At 39.4% G+C, this 18,033-nt stretch overlaps 1 protein-coding gene across 3 annotated transcripts in view; it reads right to left on the bottom strand.

The window, feature by feature from the left end:
• Nucleotides 1-836: 836 nt before the first annotated feature.
• Nucleotides 837-18,033, bottom strand: part of LOC121166331 (nibrin-like) — a 49,658-nt gene continuing 32,461 nt past the window's right edge. For 2 of the 3 annotated variants that reach the window (XM_040995476.1, XM_040995475.1), the window contains 9 exons: nucleotides 15,800-15,897; nucleotides 14,997-15,126; nucleotides 13,052-13,318; nucleotides 10,766-11,210; nucleotides 7,114-7,200; nucleotides 5,844-5,996; nucleotides 4,516-4,629; nucleotides 2,068-2,117; nucleotides 837-962 (listed from right to left, as the gene is read on the bottom strand). In XM_040995476.1, the coding sequence (XP_040851410.1) occupies nucleotides 932-962; nucleotides 2,068-2,117; nucleotides 4,516-4,629; nucleotides 5,844-5,996; nucleotides 7,114-7,200; nucleotides 10,766-11,210; nucleotides 13,052-13,318; nucleotides 14,997-15,126; nucleotides 15,800-15,897 (1,375 nt within the window). In that variant the 3' untranslated portion in view covers nucleotides 837-931. The remainder of the gene's footprint in view (nucleotides 963-2,067; nucleotides 2,118-4,515; nucleotides 4,630-5,843; nucleotides 5,997-7,113; nucleotides 7,201-10,765; nucleotides 11,211-13,051; nucleotides 13,319-14,996; nucleotides 15,127-15,799; nucleotides 15,898-18,033) is intronic. The other variant, XM_040995477.1, reaches the window with a different exon arrangement.

Below are 18,033 nucleotides of genomic sequence, written 5' to 3'. Positions count from 1 at the left end.
CCACGGTTTCCAAAGAACTAAATTTGGTTTTGCACCTAACCATTCAGCCTTTATCATTTCAATGTCCTTCCTTGAGGGGGATTAATTTGCTGCTCTTTGTCTAATTTCCTGGTAATGATGTGTCAGGAGTGATTTTTACTTTTCTTCATGAATGCACTCGAGGCTCTGAAGCTCCACCCGACCACTGGGCTGGCTGTCTCCACAACTTCTGCTCCGACACTGTCATCATCATTCAGATATTAATGTATTCCCATCCACACTGTAATTTCTAACTTGACCCATCGATTACTTATTGACTGTGTCATTTAGTTTCCAAACATTCAGTATTTCTTGTCTTCCTTTTCCAGTCACCTGAGGCTAGTCTCTGTGCAATGTTTTTCATTATTCATACTTTGCTGGGTTTTCCCTGTGGCCAGCACATGCTTGTTGGAGATTTCCATACAATCCTCAGTCCCTACTACTAGAATAGCCATTTCATCTGGGTCCCTTCAGTTAAACATGACAGCAAGATGGAAAACAAACAAACAAAGAAGAGTAAAAATTATACAAATAAGCGTATGGTCATATAAACTACTAAATGGAAACGGGCAAAGTGCAGAACACAGTAAACATTATGCTCTCACTTGTGTAGAAAATTACTGAAAATATTACATGCGCAGGAATTTGAATAAGTATTAATACTCTGCACACAAAGGGCATGGTATCATGGATTTCTCTCTCTCTCTTTTTTTTTCCTGAGGGGAATCAAATAATGAGGACTGCAGCAGAGTTACACAAGAAAGGAACAGAGTTTTGTCTATTTTATTAAACAAACTTAGGCCATAAAATACTTGTGACTTAAATTTCTTCTATATACTAAATGTATATAACCCAGTTAGCGTGAAGTGTTTGCTAGAAATCGTTCCTCACAGCTTCTTTTTAAAACCTTCAGTTATCTTCTTCTTTTTGCATTAGGATTATATCTGCAAGGAAAGAATTGGCATTAAAGAATGTTAAAGTAAGGGATCATCATTTACTTTGAAAGCTTAAGACACACACAATAGCCAACAGGATGGAAATGCCAATTTCATCCTTTATTAAAGGACTGGCAGTTCATTTTCATTTATGCCTTTGATGTTGCTTTTATGAATATATTGTAAACTGAAACAAATCATTAACAAAAAATGTTATAAAGCACTAAAATAATTAAAACAATAGTTTAAAAGTCACGGTATGTTTATACTTCTTTCAGTAGGGCTTGGAATGGATCCCACACACCTGCACTCAGAAATTAAAGCATACCATTTGCACAACAGAACAGAATGAACCCCAAATAGAATTATAACTGTAGAAAAGTTTCTGCTACAGCAATTAAACAAATATAATTGGGCAACCTGACAGTCGCATTTAATCCTGAAGAAATCAGTATTAAACCAGTATAAAAGGCATTCTCATCTAAAAAAAGTGGATTGTATTTCCAAAATTAGAGAATCAACCAAACTGACTGTGAAAAGTACATGACTTTCTTCTGTCTTTACGATTAGAGAAAAAAAAAATTAGGAAAATGCACCCTCACACTGTGTTTCTCTTCTGTTTAGTATTTGAGCGTCAACTAAGACTTGTTTGGCCTATTACATTTTCAACACTCATTACACTCCTCTAAAACCTCCCACAAACTTTGAAAACTCCAATCTATTTTTCTTTGTTTTTATCTATGTGCCAATTAAAGTTAATGTCTGTCATTTTGTCTTAATGCAAAGCCCCTTTCATTAATAAGTCTACTGAAGAGTTGAAAATAAATCTCAGAAAGTGGTCAAGTTCAGCTAGCTCAGGAAGCCTCCTTTTCCCTGCATGAGCCAATACGGATGTTAACTACCTTGTGTTACAGCACAACTGCATCGACCCCAAATTTGAAAGCTATACCCAATAAGCCCAACTGAGAGGTGCTCAAATAGTACAAGGAAATAGGTATCCTAAAAATAAAACATTCCCGTAGTGAAGGGCCTATTTGTCCAAAAGGGCAGAACAACAAAAAGGAATCTATATAAATAACAATGCAAAGTTTAAGAAAGCTGAATTAAACCTTACCTAAAGAGATCATCAGCAAGCGATTCTTCCTTGGCGTGCTGAATTTGCACCTGTTGAAATGAACACACTTTCAAACATTTGCTCAGGGGTGAATATTAAGGACATGAATATCCAGGCTGACGCGTCACAGTGAGCTCTGGCCTCCCGACCATCTCCCCCTCCACAAATCATTTGTTTTCACTTCACACTGAGACTATCATTGCCCCAGTGCTTGAACAGAACAATTCTACCCGACCTGCCTTCTACAGGTGTCCCACACATATTATTAGTTTGTTGAGTTTTTAATTGATCTTTCCAGCAGAACCCTTCTACTACATGGAATTCCAGTGCACTGACACAAGACCACTCCTGAGCCTGAGACGGGGTGCTTCCCCAGCAGCAAATGGGCTCCTTCCGTTTAGTCCCAGCTGAGCATGCTGAAGTGGCTGCTGAACTACCCCAGCCAGGCAGTACTTTTCATGCTAAAGTCCTCAGGCTTCTAACACATTAAAACAGAAAAACCATGTGCTGAGGGCATTTCCTCAAACCCGCCTCTGATCCCTTCATTTGCCATCCAAAACCCTTCAGTGACTGAGTCTGACCCTTACAAGGTGCAAATCCCTGGAGAACCTGGCTTCCTGTCACCTTCCTAATCATATCCTGCATCTCCAGACCTGTTCTTGGGCCCATGTCTTCATATCACTTAGCTATGGATGTTGTGGCCATTTGGAGAATGAACCAGCAGATGGAAGAACATCCTTCTCTGTCTCTCCTTCTCTCTGTAACTCTGCCTTTCAAATAAAAATAACATAAAGCCTAAAAATTTGCAAAAGAAGTAGAAGTAGATAGCAATAAGACAGTTATGCCTTAAATGTAGAGACCAATAAATAAGAAAAATATTTTAAAAGCTTTCACAGAGACTCTCCTAAAATGAAGCTTCAGAACTATATTCAAAAATCAGAACACTTATACAGTACTCTAGGAAAAGAAGTGGAGAACATTCGACAATGGTATATATTCTGTTTCCTACGGACTTTCAAGCTGAAAAAGGGATACTTCAAACAAGCAAGTCATCCAGAAAGTGGAAACATTGGACTATCAAAAGATAGAGCAGGGGAGCTGGACAGAGGCACAAACAATACCCTCTGTGTTTACAGCAGAGAGGCAACAAATGACACACTTTCTGTGATGTTGGCAGGGACACAGAAGAAAACCCAAGGGGAGGATGAACTCAGCACTAAAGGGAGAAAGAAACGTAAACTACAAAACACAGGACAGACCACAGCACTGTGTGTGTCTCGACTCTGGCACCTGATAAAAGAAGGAAATGAAATTTTACTTTAGGCTTCTGACTCCAAATACATACTGAGTGCTCCAAAAACAAGTATCACAAGAGACTGTAAAGTGGTCACGTATTGGTGAGCAAGACTGGCATATAGATGCAAACTTTATTTTTCTGGAGGAAATAAACTGAACTTACAATCCAAAGAAAACACACAGATAACATTCCAAGGAAAGTGATCACAATCAGAGCATACAAAATAGATACTCTGGAAAAAAGGGCAAAACAGATCAAGGATCAAGAAATACCAGGTACTGATCTCACAGGCAAAGGAAAGAGGAACTTAAAAGAATCAGCAGGAAACAAGAAAATTTACAGAAGAATGCAACAGACTCCCAGTGATCCAACAATACACTAGGCTGAATTAGAACTCAATGGACTGAGGACATACCAACCAGAACTGAAGAAAGAAGCTGTAAATGGGGAGATGATCCGAAGATATCGCCAAAAATAAAGTTCAGTGACATAAAGAAAGAAAACATGCAGAAAAGTGGTCAGGATGCATGGGAGAAAAAGGTGAGAAAATCTAACTGATGCCAAATTGGACTTTCAGAAGAGAACAGATTAAATAAAAACTGGAGCCCTGGTGTTAGGAATGTTTTGTTCTTAACTTGGATGGTGGTTGTGAGCACAGAAACACCCACTGATCTGCAGCTATCGTGCACTTGTTGGTAGGCACACCATATTTTAATGGTTTCCAAAATGGGCACTACTCAAGAAAATTCCCTATGATAAATGATCAGGTATGTTTACTCACACACAGTTCCTGCTTTAGAAACAGCAGGCTATCTATCAAATTTATCACTGATAGATTTGTAATAACCTACAGAAGTCTACACACCCATATTTTTTTTGTGGCTGAAAACTTTTTCCTGTTTAGATCAGAATGTTAACTAACCCACTTGCTTATGTACCATTTTGTAAACTAATACCAATAAAGTAGAATTTTCTAATAGAAGTGATCCAGGAAGTACAGATTAATCTCAAGGCTTCAGATCTCACGTTTCTTGAATGATCTCAGGCCAGTTATCCTTGTTTCTGGTTCTAAGTAGTTGTTTTTAAGAGCTCAATCTTAAGAAACTTGCATCAGTAGTGTATCTCAGTTTGTGGGCTTCACTTGTACTAACCTCCATCTCCTGCCTTAGCCACTCTTCCAATTCCGCATTCTTTCGAGCATTATGAGCTATTAGATCTGATCCTCCAATGATGTGTGGCAGTTTTCCTGCTCCGGGAAATGTGACCTGTTAATCAGTCAAAGTAATACGGTTTTTAACACTTAACTAACAAATACAATGATCAATTCATACTCTAAATGACCTTTTAACTATTTACAAATGAACAGTTTGCACTAAAAACATTCTGTGTGCAAATGCATTTTTCAAAGCACAACAACCACCATATTACTGATTTAGATAGAACTCAAATTCATTTTAATTAGAGGCAATTCAGTACCATTTCCAAATAAATTTGGTTTGAATACCATTTGTAGCTTAAAAATAATTTTTAGCATATCAATATTTCTCATGATTTTTATATATTCAAACTACTTTCTAAATATTTAACTACTTACACTGTTTTATACTTATTTACATACCAATAGCAAACACCACATTTTTCCCTGGTAACTTAATCAATAATAAAATCTCGTCCCTTTTGAGTTTCTATTCACAAGCCACAGCTGTGAGTTGGGAAAGAGCAAGTGCACCACTAAAAAGGCGTCATATGAGAGGGATCTTGTCTAAGCAGAAGAGATTGCTCCTGTCGGACGGAGTTCAGACCCCTCTAGAGCATCATAGCAGGTACAAATCAACCTGAGAAATGACAACAGTACACGCTCACATCACAGACAAAGAGCTACACTATGTCAGTTACGGCAGACACTGAAATAATTACTGTCCTCTGATCAAATGCAGAGGGCAAAGGCCACCAGTTAGTGTTAGGTCTGGATCAAGAAACAAATCCCCAGAACAGATAATAAACTCGCACTGATTGAACCAGTGATATTCCATTAGTTGCGCTCATCAAGTTTATGTAATGTCAGTTCCTTAATAAGCAGGAATTCAGATCTGATGCAACATTCAGTGTCCATGGAGTAATGTGGGTCAATGATACACTTACATTATTGACACTGGTTCCAAACAGTTTTAATATATAAGCTAGATACGTAGTCAGGTGATATGATCTACACCATGGTATCGCACAATGATGAAACTGTCTCCTCAGAATGTATCTCAGTGTTGTTAAGGGATACATGACTGGGTTTCTATTTGGTTTTATAAAGGCATGAAATAATAGAATGCCTGCAGCCTTCATTACTGGTTGTGCTCAGCTTTTAAGTAGAAGAAACTGCATCCATTTTGAACATAAACTGCTTTCATTACCATTTAATCTTAACAATATTTCTAAAAACATTTCAAACACTGCCCTCTTGTGATACACTTAAAGAAAGAACTACCTTTTTGAATTTCTTGAAATTCTTCAGTTGACCATAATCAATATTTACATCCGACAGATTTCTGGAAGTGGAGATAACCACCAATGATCTAAATTCAGTCAGTAACAGCTTCTTTGGAAACTCCTCGCCATCTTCCCGAAGTTCATCATCGTTCTTAAATGGAGTCATAAGGGATGGAAAAGGAGAAATAAAATTACTTGTTATTTAGCAACTTACGGCAAAAACTTAGAACGTCTGAGGAGACACAAGTTTGCTTTTGGTGCCTGCACTTTGTATTTGGAACCAAATCATATCTTCCTCAAATCCCCAAAATTATTAATTCAAATGCTTTATAACTTTGGAAACATTTCAACACATTGGCCTGTAATAGAATACAAATCATATGGGATTTTAAATTTAGTATCCTATCCTAATAAATAAACAGCTCACCTTCGTGCATATGTTCTCAATACAAAACCTCAGCACTGTCTGCTTCTCATTAGAACAGCTCACACAGATGATTACATATTCTACATGTTCCACAGGTCATCTACCATACTTAGGCATTCATGGATTCTCAGCACTTTTTTATTTTTAATTTCTTTAATACCTCAAAATAATCAATCTTTGTTTTCAGACGTTACCTCATTCACTCACAAGCCATTTCTTTCTCCAGATGAAGAGTTCTAAAATCAGCCTCAGGATTCCTTCAGACATCCTTCACTTGCTAACAGTGACCTCTGATTCATGACATTTGCTATTAGCTACCTAGTCAGTCACACAGCACCACTGTTGCAGCTGCTGCTGAAACTGCTAAACTGGAAACAATAACAGGGGAAAGTGCTAACAGGTCTAAATTACAGGCAGTCAGGAAGGAAAGGAAAACCAGAAGAGACAGCAAGCAGGGGTTCCTGAGACAGGCAGAGCACTGTCAGGGACTCTTTCTAAAAAGCAGTAGCCTAATACCTCCACAGTTCACAAATATCTTACATCTCCCACCTGCCCTCCAGGTTTCACCTTCATTATTTAAGAACTTGATTTTTATGAGTCTGAAAATGTCTTGCTCCTGGTCATGTACCTACTGATGTCACAGGAGGCAAGGAATGACTCCATACTGTCACAGTTAACAACAGCATTCATTTCCAGAGGAGGCACAAGGAAGAACAGGATCAGAATTGCAGAAAGAGAAACAATTAATCCTAAGAATGTACAATGAAGGAAACAGATGACAGTTGCTCCCTACACGTCAGATCTCGTACAAATAAAATAGAACACATAAAAATTTCCTCACGCAAGCTTCTTCTTTGATGGACACTTCTTTGACTGACCACAGTGATTCTTGCTTGAGATTAAACTTCTTCCCAATTTCACTTTCTTGCTAAAGGAATAAAATTCATAAAATATTGCTCATAGGAGTTACCAAAAATATACATATTTACTTAACTTGAAAGGCAGAGTTACAGAGAAAGAAGCAGAAAAAGATCTTCCTTCTGCTGGTTCACTCACCCAATGGACACAACAACTAGGATTGGGCCAGGCCAAACCCAGGTTCCAGGAGCCAGGAGCTCCATGAGGGTCTCCCAGATGGCTGACAGCAGAAGATGGCCCAAGACCTTGAGCTACTTGCCTCCCACCTGGAGTCCTAGAACTTCCTGGCTTCACCTGCCAGTCCTGGAGGCTGTGACCACCTGAAGAGTGAACTAGCACATGCAAGCTTTCCTTGTCTCTGCCTCTCTGTAGCCCTGACTTTCAAATCAATCAATCAATCTTAAACACAAGCCACTGTCCACTGGGCAAGCCAAACAGACTTTGTTCAGGCCTATAGTAAGTTCTACAAGCACACTGAGTTCCCCTAAAATCATTTGCCATTGTACCACTGCCCCCTTCTTCTCCCCTTCCCTGAGGAAAAGTGGGACCTATGTTTCTGCATAACTGGGATTGTGGTAAACACTTGTGTGGCCTTGCCCCATGATGTGAATCTTTCCCCTTCTTTAAATGCCTTTCCTCCTACTTCATTCTGTCACTTTATTCCAGGAAAGGTTCATAGGGCAGAGGGAAATTTTTCCTTCATTCCTATAGTGGGAATACCAATAAACTGTCACTGTACTTCCCTTTGTCTTCCACATTTCCTAATTCTCGCAAATGACTTGTACAATCAAAAGAAAAACACCTTAATTCCGTTTAGATATGTTACATTGGGATCTTAACTCATATTTACAATTATAAAGTCACATTAACTGTTCAAGATACTTGTCTGCAATGAAAGTGGAGAGTGTCCTGTATAGAATCACAGTATCTTTCATGCTGAGATGTCCAGATCATGTTCTAGGCAAAACCATATTACATAAAGAGTTTCCTAAACTTTCAGTAATACTACAATCCCTTTAGATACAGTGCACGACATATCATTTTACATAAAGTTTTCAATGTTACAGCAATAAATATTCACATCACTTTTGAAAAGGAGATTGGAAAGTGCATGTTCAGGAACTAAAGAAAATTAATGCTTCACTCACCAATTATTACGAGTAAATACGTGTCTTCAACCTTACCAGGCATGACTACTTTAATATACATCCAGTTGCTATCACCTTCAGAATATTTTAACTTCATTTAGACACAATGATAACATACATTCAATATATGAACCTTCTCCTACCTTCCTCTTCTCTACATCCTCCAACCTGCTAATTCTCCTAGGGTTTTATTTCTTTTTAATAATAACATTTATGTAGTTATTTGTAACACAGTTACTGAGAGAGAAGGAGAGAGCTATCTTCCATCCATCGGCTCGCTTTCCAGGTAGCTGCATTGCCTAGAACTAAGCCAGGCTGAAACCAGGAGCTTCACCCAAGTCTCACACACAGGTGGCAGGGGTCCAAACGTTTGGACCATTCCCACTGCTTTTCCCTGGCCATTGGCAGGGAGCTGGATCAGAAGAGGAGCAGCAAAGACAAACCAGTTCCTATATGGGATGCAGACATGGCATGCAGTGGCTTAACCCACCACACCATAATACCAGCCTCTAACTTTTTATTTTGTAACTTAGAGAATCACATAATTATCAACGTGGATTCTCAGAATGTAAGCTTGGGGATGACCTATACTTTTTCTCATGTGTCATGTAAGTCTATCACCAGGTCAGAGATCTTACTCAAGGCCTATGAAAAAATAACATCTCAGATTGCCTTTCATATTTGCATGTTCAGTGTCCAGTATAACTAACTAAATGAACGAATGACATTCTGGGAAAGCTGACAGAAGAGATCAAAATCACAGGGCATCAACATAAGTCCCAGTATCTGTGAGACCCAGTACAGTTAGTGTCCGCCCATGTTCAATGGATATTTACTACTGCACTGTAGGCTGATTGTAAATATAATGATGTATCTCCCAAGTAATAGCTATTATGACAGGGTAGTGGAAAATGATATAATTTTAAATGAGAAGGAAAACTTTGGACTAGGCGGATATAATGAGGGGAGGAAGAACTAGACCACAGACGCAGTGGGTGCTACTAAGAAGAATGTTACCATTGCAGGAGGCAATTGCCTAGATTGTCTTGGACCTAGACAAGTGTTCTACTGTTAGGAGAAAAGCAGCCAATAGCAGGTGGGCATTCTTGGCCTGGATAATGCCAATCCAGTGTTATGTAAATCAGTGTGCCAGCATAGCTGCTTATTTTATCTTATTGATTTTAAAGATTTGCAGCAAATGCCATGCAGTGGGGGGCAGGGGACAGACACTAGGCTGGGAAGCCCCCTGCACACACTGGCCCTCGGGCTTACTGTGTGCTGCTCAATGGCAGGGGTGCTGCAGACTACCTGAGGAAGGGGGTCAGGGGCCTGTTGCAGTGGGGAGCCCTGAGAGCATGCCTGACAGATGAGGAGTGACCTCATAAGACTTGGAGCTGATAAACCTTGCAAATTTTCTCAACCTCATGCAACGAAGCCGACACAACCCAGAACTAACACAACCACTCAAGTTATCAGCCTTGCAACATTCTTCCCCACATCGGGGTCTCTAATTCTCATCAAATGACTGGCCTCCATTCCTAGGTGCTGATGTAGTTTGACAGCAAGGAGTGACTGCCTTTCTTTCCCACTGTGGACACATGAGAAAAAAACAAAAAAGAACTGATACATTTGTCCCACCCTCCTCCCTCCCCACCCTGATTGGAGGCCCACATGCTCTACATTTCCCTCAATTTTGTAAATAACATTGAAAATAAAATAAAAGTTCAAACAGAATAGAAATAACTGAAAAAGGATAAAATCATTGCAGGAATAGCACTAAGTTTTCCATTTTAACTCACAGTAAATCTATGGACATACTAGAATCTGTATTAAGTCCCAAAGTAGAAAGAACAGTTCTAGGGGCTGGCATTGTGCTAACGTGGTTTAAGCTGCACATTGTGTTACCAGTACACCATACCTGAGGGCCAGTTCAAATTCTCCTGCTCCACTCCTGTTCCAGCTTCCTGCTGACACGCCCGCCTAGGAAGGGAGCAGCTTAAGTACTTAGTTCCCTGTCACCAATATGGAAGACCAGGATGTAACTCCTGGCTCCAGGATTTGGCCGTAACTGCTATTGCCATTTGCCAAGTGAGCTGGCAGCTGGAAGGTATCTCTCTCAACAGCCCTCTCTGTTACTCTTTCAAACAAATACATACATTTTAGAAAAAAAAAAAAAAAGGAAAGCACAGAATAGTTCTACCATCAACATAGTTTAGAAGCTACCTTTTGGAAATCCAGCTCAGGCTGGATTCAACATGTCACCACGGGGAGACCTGCATGGAATTCCTATTGCTGAGATTGAGCTTGCCAAGTCCAGGTTGTCATGGCCACCTGGCTGCAATCTCTCTCTCTCCCCACATCCTTCCCTTCTTGTCACACCGCCTTTCAAATAAATAATTCAGTACACAAATTTTAAAAGACACTTACAGATCCTTTGTCTCTTTCTAGTGCTGTTTCATCATTGTGAGTGCTGCCTGTTTCCAGATCCATCTTGGTCCTTTTTCTCATATTGACATTGTCCTCTTGTTTATGAACATTCACTTGCATTTCCAACTCTGGTTTTCTGTTCTTGAATAACTCTTCCAAGACTTCATCTTCTATTGCCCGATCATCCATTTCTTTTCTCTTTTTAGTTATTAGCTTTTCCGGGCAAAGACACTGATGAGCAGAATTTTTCACATCAGATTTGAAATTGTTCACTAGAATCAAGTTATCTGTTTCTTTGTCAAGAGGCTCATTCTGAGATAGATGCTGCTCTGTGTTTTCCCATATTAAGACTGGGGCAGGTTGGGTTTGTTCTAGAAGAGAACAAGACATTTCTGTTCGTGCTGACTTGGAAGAAGACATTTCTTGATCTTCTCCATCTCTTTCCCTTAGATTTCAACAAAGAAAAGACACAAACAGATCATGAGTACAGTTAAGTAATTTTTCAGTTAGGTAAGATTTACGGTTCCTTCCATCTAACTCACAATGTATTCTTGATTTTCATAATTAATACTATCACTGGAAACCAACCACAGACATTTGAAAGCATTTCATATTTATACACATTCTACAGTTGTGATAGGACTAATGGACCTTGTGGCTCAAGCAATATGGAAATCCATATTTTCTCTGCTGAAGCAGAACTGATTAATCACTGCTGAGAAAAAGGTAAAAACAACAACAAAAAAAGTCTAAAAATACTCTGCTGCCAGGAGACAGCAGCTGATGTGTAATGTAGGGAATTATGGGCAGTGAACATTATCCAAAGGATAAAACTTGACAGGTTAACTCACTTTAAGTTAACAAATCAGAGTAACTAAATCTTCAAGATGCTACTGACGTTCAGTGCATTTACTGTGTGACCGGATCACGAAAACACAAAGACCTAGGTCCCTGCTCTCACATGCTTACTGGATTAGTGCTGAACTGGACCCGTGAAGGAGATGTTTAACACTGATTTAATATAAGGGTGTATGACGGGCAGAATGACTAAGAGAATTTTATAGTAACTTAGGTGATCAGAATTCAAACCAGGGAGCCGCAGCTCAAACAGGAAGGGAAGGACTGAAAAGATACTGAGAAGCAGCAGCAACACATTTATTTTGAGAGGCACAGAAGAGTTAACCACAAGGGAAATGATCACAAACAACAGCCAAAAGAACCCAAAAAAACCAGAACGACCCCCCAAAATCAGAATGCTTAAAAAAACATACAAAAATGTGTGAAGAAACTCTCTCAGGGCCAAATCGGACAGATCTAAGAACCTGGATAGGCCACTATTGTGAAAAACAAATGAAGACTACAATAAAGAGAAAGATTTAACTGTTAAGCACTAGGCAACTGTGTCCAAGGATGTCCCTTATAGATGATGCATTGCTGGTTAAGAGACAAGCCCTACAAAATGGCAGAAACATCAAGGATCTGTTTTAGAAAATATTCATTGATCGAAAGGCAAACACACTTCATGACAGAGTGATATAGACAGATCTCTTTCATACATTAATTAATTCCCCAAATGGCTGTGCAGGCCCAAGTCAGAACCCTGCAATGCCATGCAGCTCTTCCACGTGGGTGGCTCGAGACCAAGTACTAGGGACCTACACTAGCAGGTAGCTGGACTGAGGGCAATACAACCAGGACTATGACAGAATTCTTGATTATCACAAGCATGAACTGAATGCACTCTGCACAACAACGCTAGTCCAGCAATAATCATCTTGAACAGCTTCATGGTGACTTTAGAAACAAAAGGGAAGGGGCCAGCATAATGGCTCAAGTGGCTAATTCTCTGCTTGCAGCGCTGTCATCCTGTATGGGCACCGGTTCATGTCACTGCTGCTCCACTTCTCATCCAGCTCCCTTCTTGTGGTTTGCAAAGGTGGTGGAAGATGGCCTGCATCCTTGGGACTGTGCAACCCCACATGGGAGACACAGAGGAAGCTCCTGAGCTTGCCTTCAGATCAGTTCAGTCCCAGGCACTGCAGCCATTGGGGAATGAATCAGCAGACAGAGGATCTTTCTCTGTCTTTCCCTCTCTCTGCAAATTTGCCTTTTCCAAGAAAAATAAGCAAAATCTTAAAAAAAAATCCACAAAAAGTAATTTCATCTAGGAGAATTATTATCCACAAGCACACGCAGAGGCAAAATAGGACTAAAGAAAATGCCAACTATATAATAATAGAAAAACAAGATTTTCTAGAGACACAGGAAAGTCATCTAAACATTTACCTTTTTTTAGGAAATGGTTGAAAGTAGTTTTTGATGGAGTTAGTCTGCTGCTGAGAAGCCCATTTTCTACCTTTATGTTCACCTGCAAACTTTGTTGGTGAACCTTGAGAGTCTGACATTTGCTTCCTTTCCAGAGTATTTGATACTTGATTATGAGAACCTGTTTGGGGAGGTTCCTTTACAATGGATCTTTCCCGTGCAAGTGTTACAGACTTTTGTTCCAATCTGCACATCTGGATTTCTTTTGGCCTTTCACTCAAATCCATACTGTAGCAAAAGGAAAAAAATGCAAGTAGGTAATCAAGTTTACAGCAAATTTATCTACAAATAAGGATGTTGGAGAGGTCTAAAGTGATGTAACTTTAGGAGCAAAGTCCTGACAGACACTATTTCACTGGACTGATGTGACCGTCCAAGGGAGCAGCTAGGGTCAGACAAGCCCCAGGAGGAAGAGTTTCATCCTCACAAGCATGTATTTTCAGGCATGCTCTAACAGATAAACAGCCTACACAAGGAAAATCTACCTTGTCTCTTATTATAGACCAAATGAAGCAATAACCGAAGATAAATGCTTATTTTCTTTCTAAAATTATTTCTAAGTAAATGTGCCATAATAAAAAAAATGAGAAAAATCTGTCATTCCAATATCACATGTAAAGAACTGTTAATATCAGTCTAGATGGGTTGATGTTGATATTCCAGCCAGATGGCATCTCTAGAACAGAACAGAACTCCATACACTGGCAGAAAATAGTTTAAAGACAGTTTTACAGCATATGGTTGGATAATGCCAATGCTATTATTTTCACACACACACATTCACCCATAGCACAACAGGTAAACTTGTCATTCAGCATCCAAAATAGTGTCTCTGTTTAAAAAGTTAAATCTGACCTCAATATAAATGTAAGTATAGCAATAACTAAATACAGTCCAATATGTGAGTAGGGATAGCTCAAATACTTAACACAAACACTTCATTGAGGAGTATTTAAAATAAAATAAATTATTTTGAATAAAAAGTATAACAGAGCAAGCTAATCTAATGCATTCCAAAGAAAGTCATCTCAAAAAAATAAAACCCCCAAATGCTTAACAAACATAAAAGCACTAAATAAGCTATCTTTATAGAGAAATATTTCAACTGTAAGTAATTCTGTCAATGGGAGCATCTCCTTTTAAGAAATCGAGGTAGTTCTATGGGATCCCTGGATCCTTGTCCCTTCCCTCTCCTCCCACTTCTTCCCTTTCCCCTCCCATTTCCTCTCCTTCTCTCTCCCCTCCCCTCTCCATCCCTCCCTTCCCTTCTTCTCTGCTCTCCCCTCTACACCCCTCCTTTACTCTCCCCTCCTTTCCTCTAACCTCCCTCCTCTCCCCTCCTCTCCCACTGCACAGAAGAATGACAACCATCCTGGATGGGAAGGCGTGGGCAGCACAGACTTCATCATGCTGAGAATGGCACAACATTTGAAGCTTACAAAATGCTTTTCTGCAATGTTCCACTTAACCATTTTTGATCATAGTTGACTACAGATAATAGAAGCCCCAAAAAGAAAACTATGGATAAAGGAAAACTACCATTGTTTCAAACTTATATCACAGTGACAAAGCTGTGTAATTCTTTCTAGTCTACAAGACACAGCTGAAGGAAATGAAAAAAAGAAATTCACCATAAGCCAAGCATCTATAGTGCTGGCTTCCATGCCACAAAGGCAAAACTGAGTAGATGCAACAGAAAAGCCCAAAGGCTGAAATACTTAGTTGCTGGTTCCTTACAGAAAATTGATGACTTCTATTCTGTCACCTTCCCTGCCATCCTACTTTCCCACACTTCATCTCCTAAGACATGATGTGATAAAGGCACTGACTATTTCTTCATCATACTAATCTATCATTAATCTAGTGGCAGCACATTGGCAAAAGCTTGTTAACACAGATGCCTTACCACGTATCTACTTGCTCTGATTCTGTGTCAACGACATACGTTGTAGTGTTCACTGGGAGACTTGGCCTTAGTTTTTCATCAACCAATAAGGCTTGTGAAAGGCTTGGCCCTGGAGTCGTTGTCTTTGCTCCTGTAAATCACACAAGTGAACAAGTAGAAACAAAACAAAGGAAAAACAATCACAAGGGCTAGAACCAAGAGAGACATTTAGTCTCTGCATTTCCACAACTACCACACTGGACCAAAGCACCAGCCTCTTTTTCACCTTGAGCTTTTCACTTGTGCCCACCCTTCCACTACAGACCTTAGGAACCCATTCTCCACACAAAAATCCAGGCTAATCCTTCTTGTCTACCTGGACACTCTGTCACACAGACATATAATCTGCCTTCTCCCTCGTTCAGGATGCACTTCAGTGAAGCCCTCCACACCTGCCTCACTACAAGAGCTTGTCCTCAATCACTTTCTCTTCACCTTGCTTTACTCTTCTCTTTCTTTGTACGGCCCTATCTGAACTGAGGCAGTAGACTGATGTTTACTTTGGAATCCTGAGCTTTAGGATATAAAATTCATTAAAAGAGGCCTGCATTACTTTATTCACCAAGGTGTCTTCAACACCAGAACAGAGCTTAGTACCTGATAGCCACGAATATTTACTAAGTTAATAAAAGTATGCATGTATAAACAAATGTTTTCAAGACTGCAAATGCAATCGGTCTTAGAAAGCATAATAGAACATAGCACATACACAGACTATGACTAAATGATAAAGTTGCTAAACCACAGAATAATGTTTTAATTACCTAAACTGGGCTGGTGCTGAGGATCACAATAATTCTCTGTAGTCATGAAAATAACTGCCAATCCAATTTCTGCTTCAGGAATAGGTCGAAGACCCTGTCTAGCAGGACAAAATATTAAGATTACATCATGCAAAATCAATCTTATGTTTCTCCCTGAAACCATAATTTTTTGGTGTGAACAGAATTTCAAACACAGACCTAGCTTCCATTAATAACACTGCAGCAGTATATTACATTAGACAAGTCTATCGTACTTTATGAAGTCAGGTAACTATCTGTAAAATGAAAAAAAAAAGTCAGAAAAAGATACAGATCTTTATAGTCATAAATTTCTATAATTTTTACAGCGAGCAGAAAATAGCAATTCCAAGATGAAAAAATAAGATAGTATTATAAATTACTCTATGATGACAATGATACAAGAAAAAGGGAAAAAAGAAAAGAAGTAGAAAGGACTACATACAAGCTATAGCTATACATGTGCTACTTCTGCACTTCAAATAAACTTCGACAATCGAATGTATTAAAGTATCCCCTTTTGGGGGGCGGGTTATTTATTTTTATTGGAAAGGCAGATTATCTTCTGTCCTCTGGTTCATTCCCTAAATTGCCACAATAGCCGGAGCTGAGCACATCCAAACTCAGAAGCTTCTTTCAGGTCTCCCACATGGGTACACAGTCCACAAACTGGGCCATCTTCCATTGCTTTTCCAGGACATTAGCCCGGAGCTGGACGGGAAGTGGACACCAACTGGCATCTACAGGGGATCCTGGAGCTTGTAAGGGGAGGATTAGCCACATGAGCCACTGCCCTGGGCCCTGAAGTATCTTCTTAAAGGAATCTCGTGGTATACCAATTGGCTGCTATTTTCCACTGTGAATGACTGATTTTACAAAACAAAGATAATTATGAACTGAACTTTAAAAAGGGTTTAAGTACAGGTATAATCCTAAAAATTTTATACTTAAACATTTTGAAGACATTACAACCAGCTGATCACAAATACCTATATATCTTTTAGGCAATTTAAAACTAGTATTTAAATGTCCTATTAAGCTTTTTAAAACTATAAATTATAATATGCAATTAGTTCTGAAGAGTCAGTACCTGAAATATTGCGGGAAGACAAAAGAAGCATCTTTCATATTATTAAAATTGTTGAATATTTATCTGAGAGGCAGACACAGAGTTTGCAAGCTTTGACCCACTAGCTCATTTAAATAGGCACAATGACTGGGGCTGGGCCAGTTGCAAGCTCAGTAACTGAGGAAGCAATCCAGCTCTCCCATGGCTTTGGCAGCGGCCCAGTTACTGGACACTGTTGCTTCCCAAGATCTGTACTGCTGGGAAGCTAGAGTCGGGAGGCAAAATAAGGAACTGTATGCAGGCACTCTGATGTGGGAGAGTGGCATCTTCATTAAAGCATTCAGCTAAATGCCTGCCCCACTGCTTCTGAAATCAATAAAGAGAGTAATGTGGTCACCATTACTACATTTATTCAACACTGCTCTCACAGCTCCAAATAGAACAAAATAAAAAAGGACAGAGAAAAAAACAGACAGATCAGAGGCTCAGGGATTAGGAAAGAGAGCAGACGTGTTATTATCTGTAGGTACAATTTATACAAAACAGGAATAAATGACTAAGGGTTAAACGGGAGTCTAAGGAGGTGGCTGCACACAGGATGAATATCTAAATGTCAGCACTTTGCAAACATCAACAGCAAATAACCAGAAAGGACCATCAGGGAGACAGTATCATGCATCTGCATGGTACCATAGGGTGCTTACTATCTACAAATGAATCTAACAAAAAATATTAAAATGTCCACACAAATCACTAAAATTATAGTGATTTATAAGGGTCTTTAAAAGGCCTAAGCGAATGGTTAGGGACATCATATCCACAGATACTAATCAACACCTAATTCTACTTCGTGCACATACATTCAGTGGAATTCCTAAAAGTCCAACACAGCTTTTGAGACTGTGATTCTAAACGTACATGGAAAATTGAGAAGCAAATAATAGCTGGGATGCGTCTGAAGAAGTGGAGAAAAAGTCTCCCAGCAGAGAGAAATTCACTGAAGTGACAGCAATTACGACAAAGTGGTAAATGTGGCATGACACATTCATCAGTGGAATAAAACAAAGGTAAAAGCATAGCTGCACATGTAGGAACTTTGTTATGCAACAGAAAAAAACACAACCATGAAAAGCAAAATAAGACTAGT

Source organism: Ochotona curzoniae, unplaced genomic scaffold (genome assembly GCF_017591425.1).
Source record: "Ochotona curzoniae isolate NIBS_2020 unplaced genomic scaffold, NIBS_Ocur_1.0 patch126, whole genome shotgun sequence".
In the NCBI taxonomy this organism is placed as follows: Eukaryota; Metazoa; Chordata; class Mammalia; order Lagomorpha; family Ochotonidae; genus Ochotona; species Ochotona curzoniae.
The sequence above is the reverse complement of the archived record's forward strand: the minus strand, read 5'-3'. Positions and strand labels throughout refer to the sequence as shown.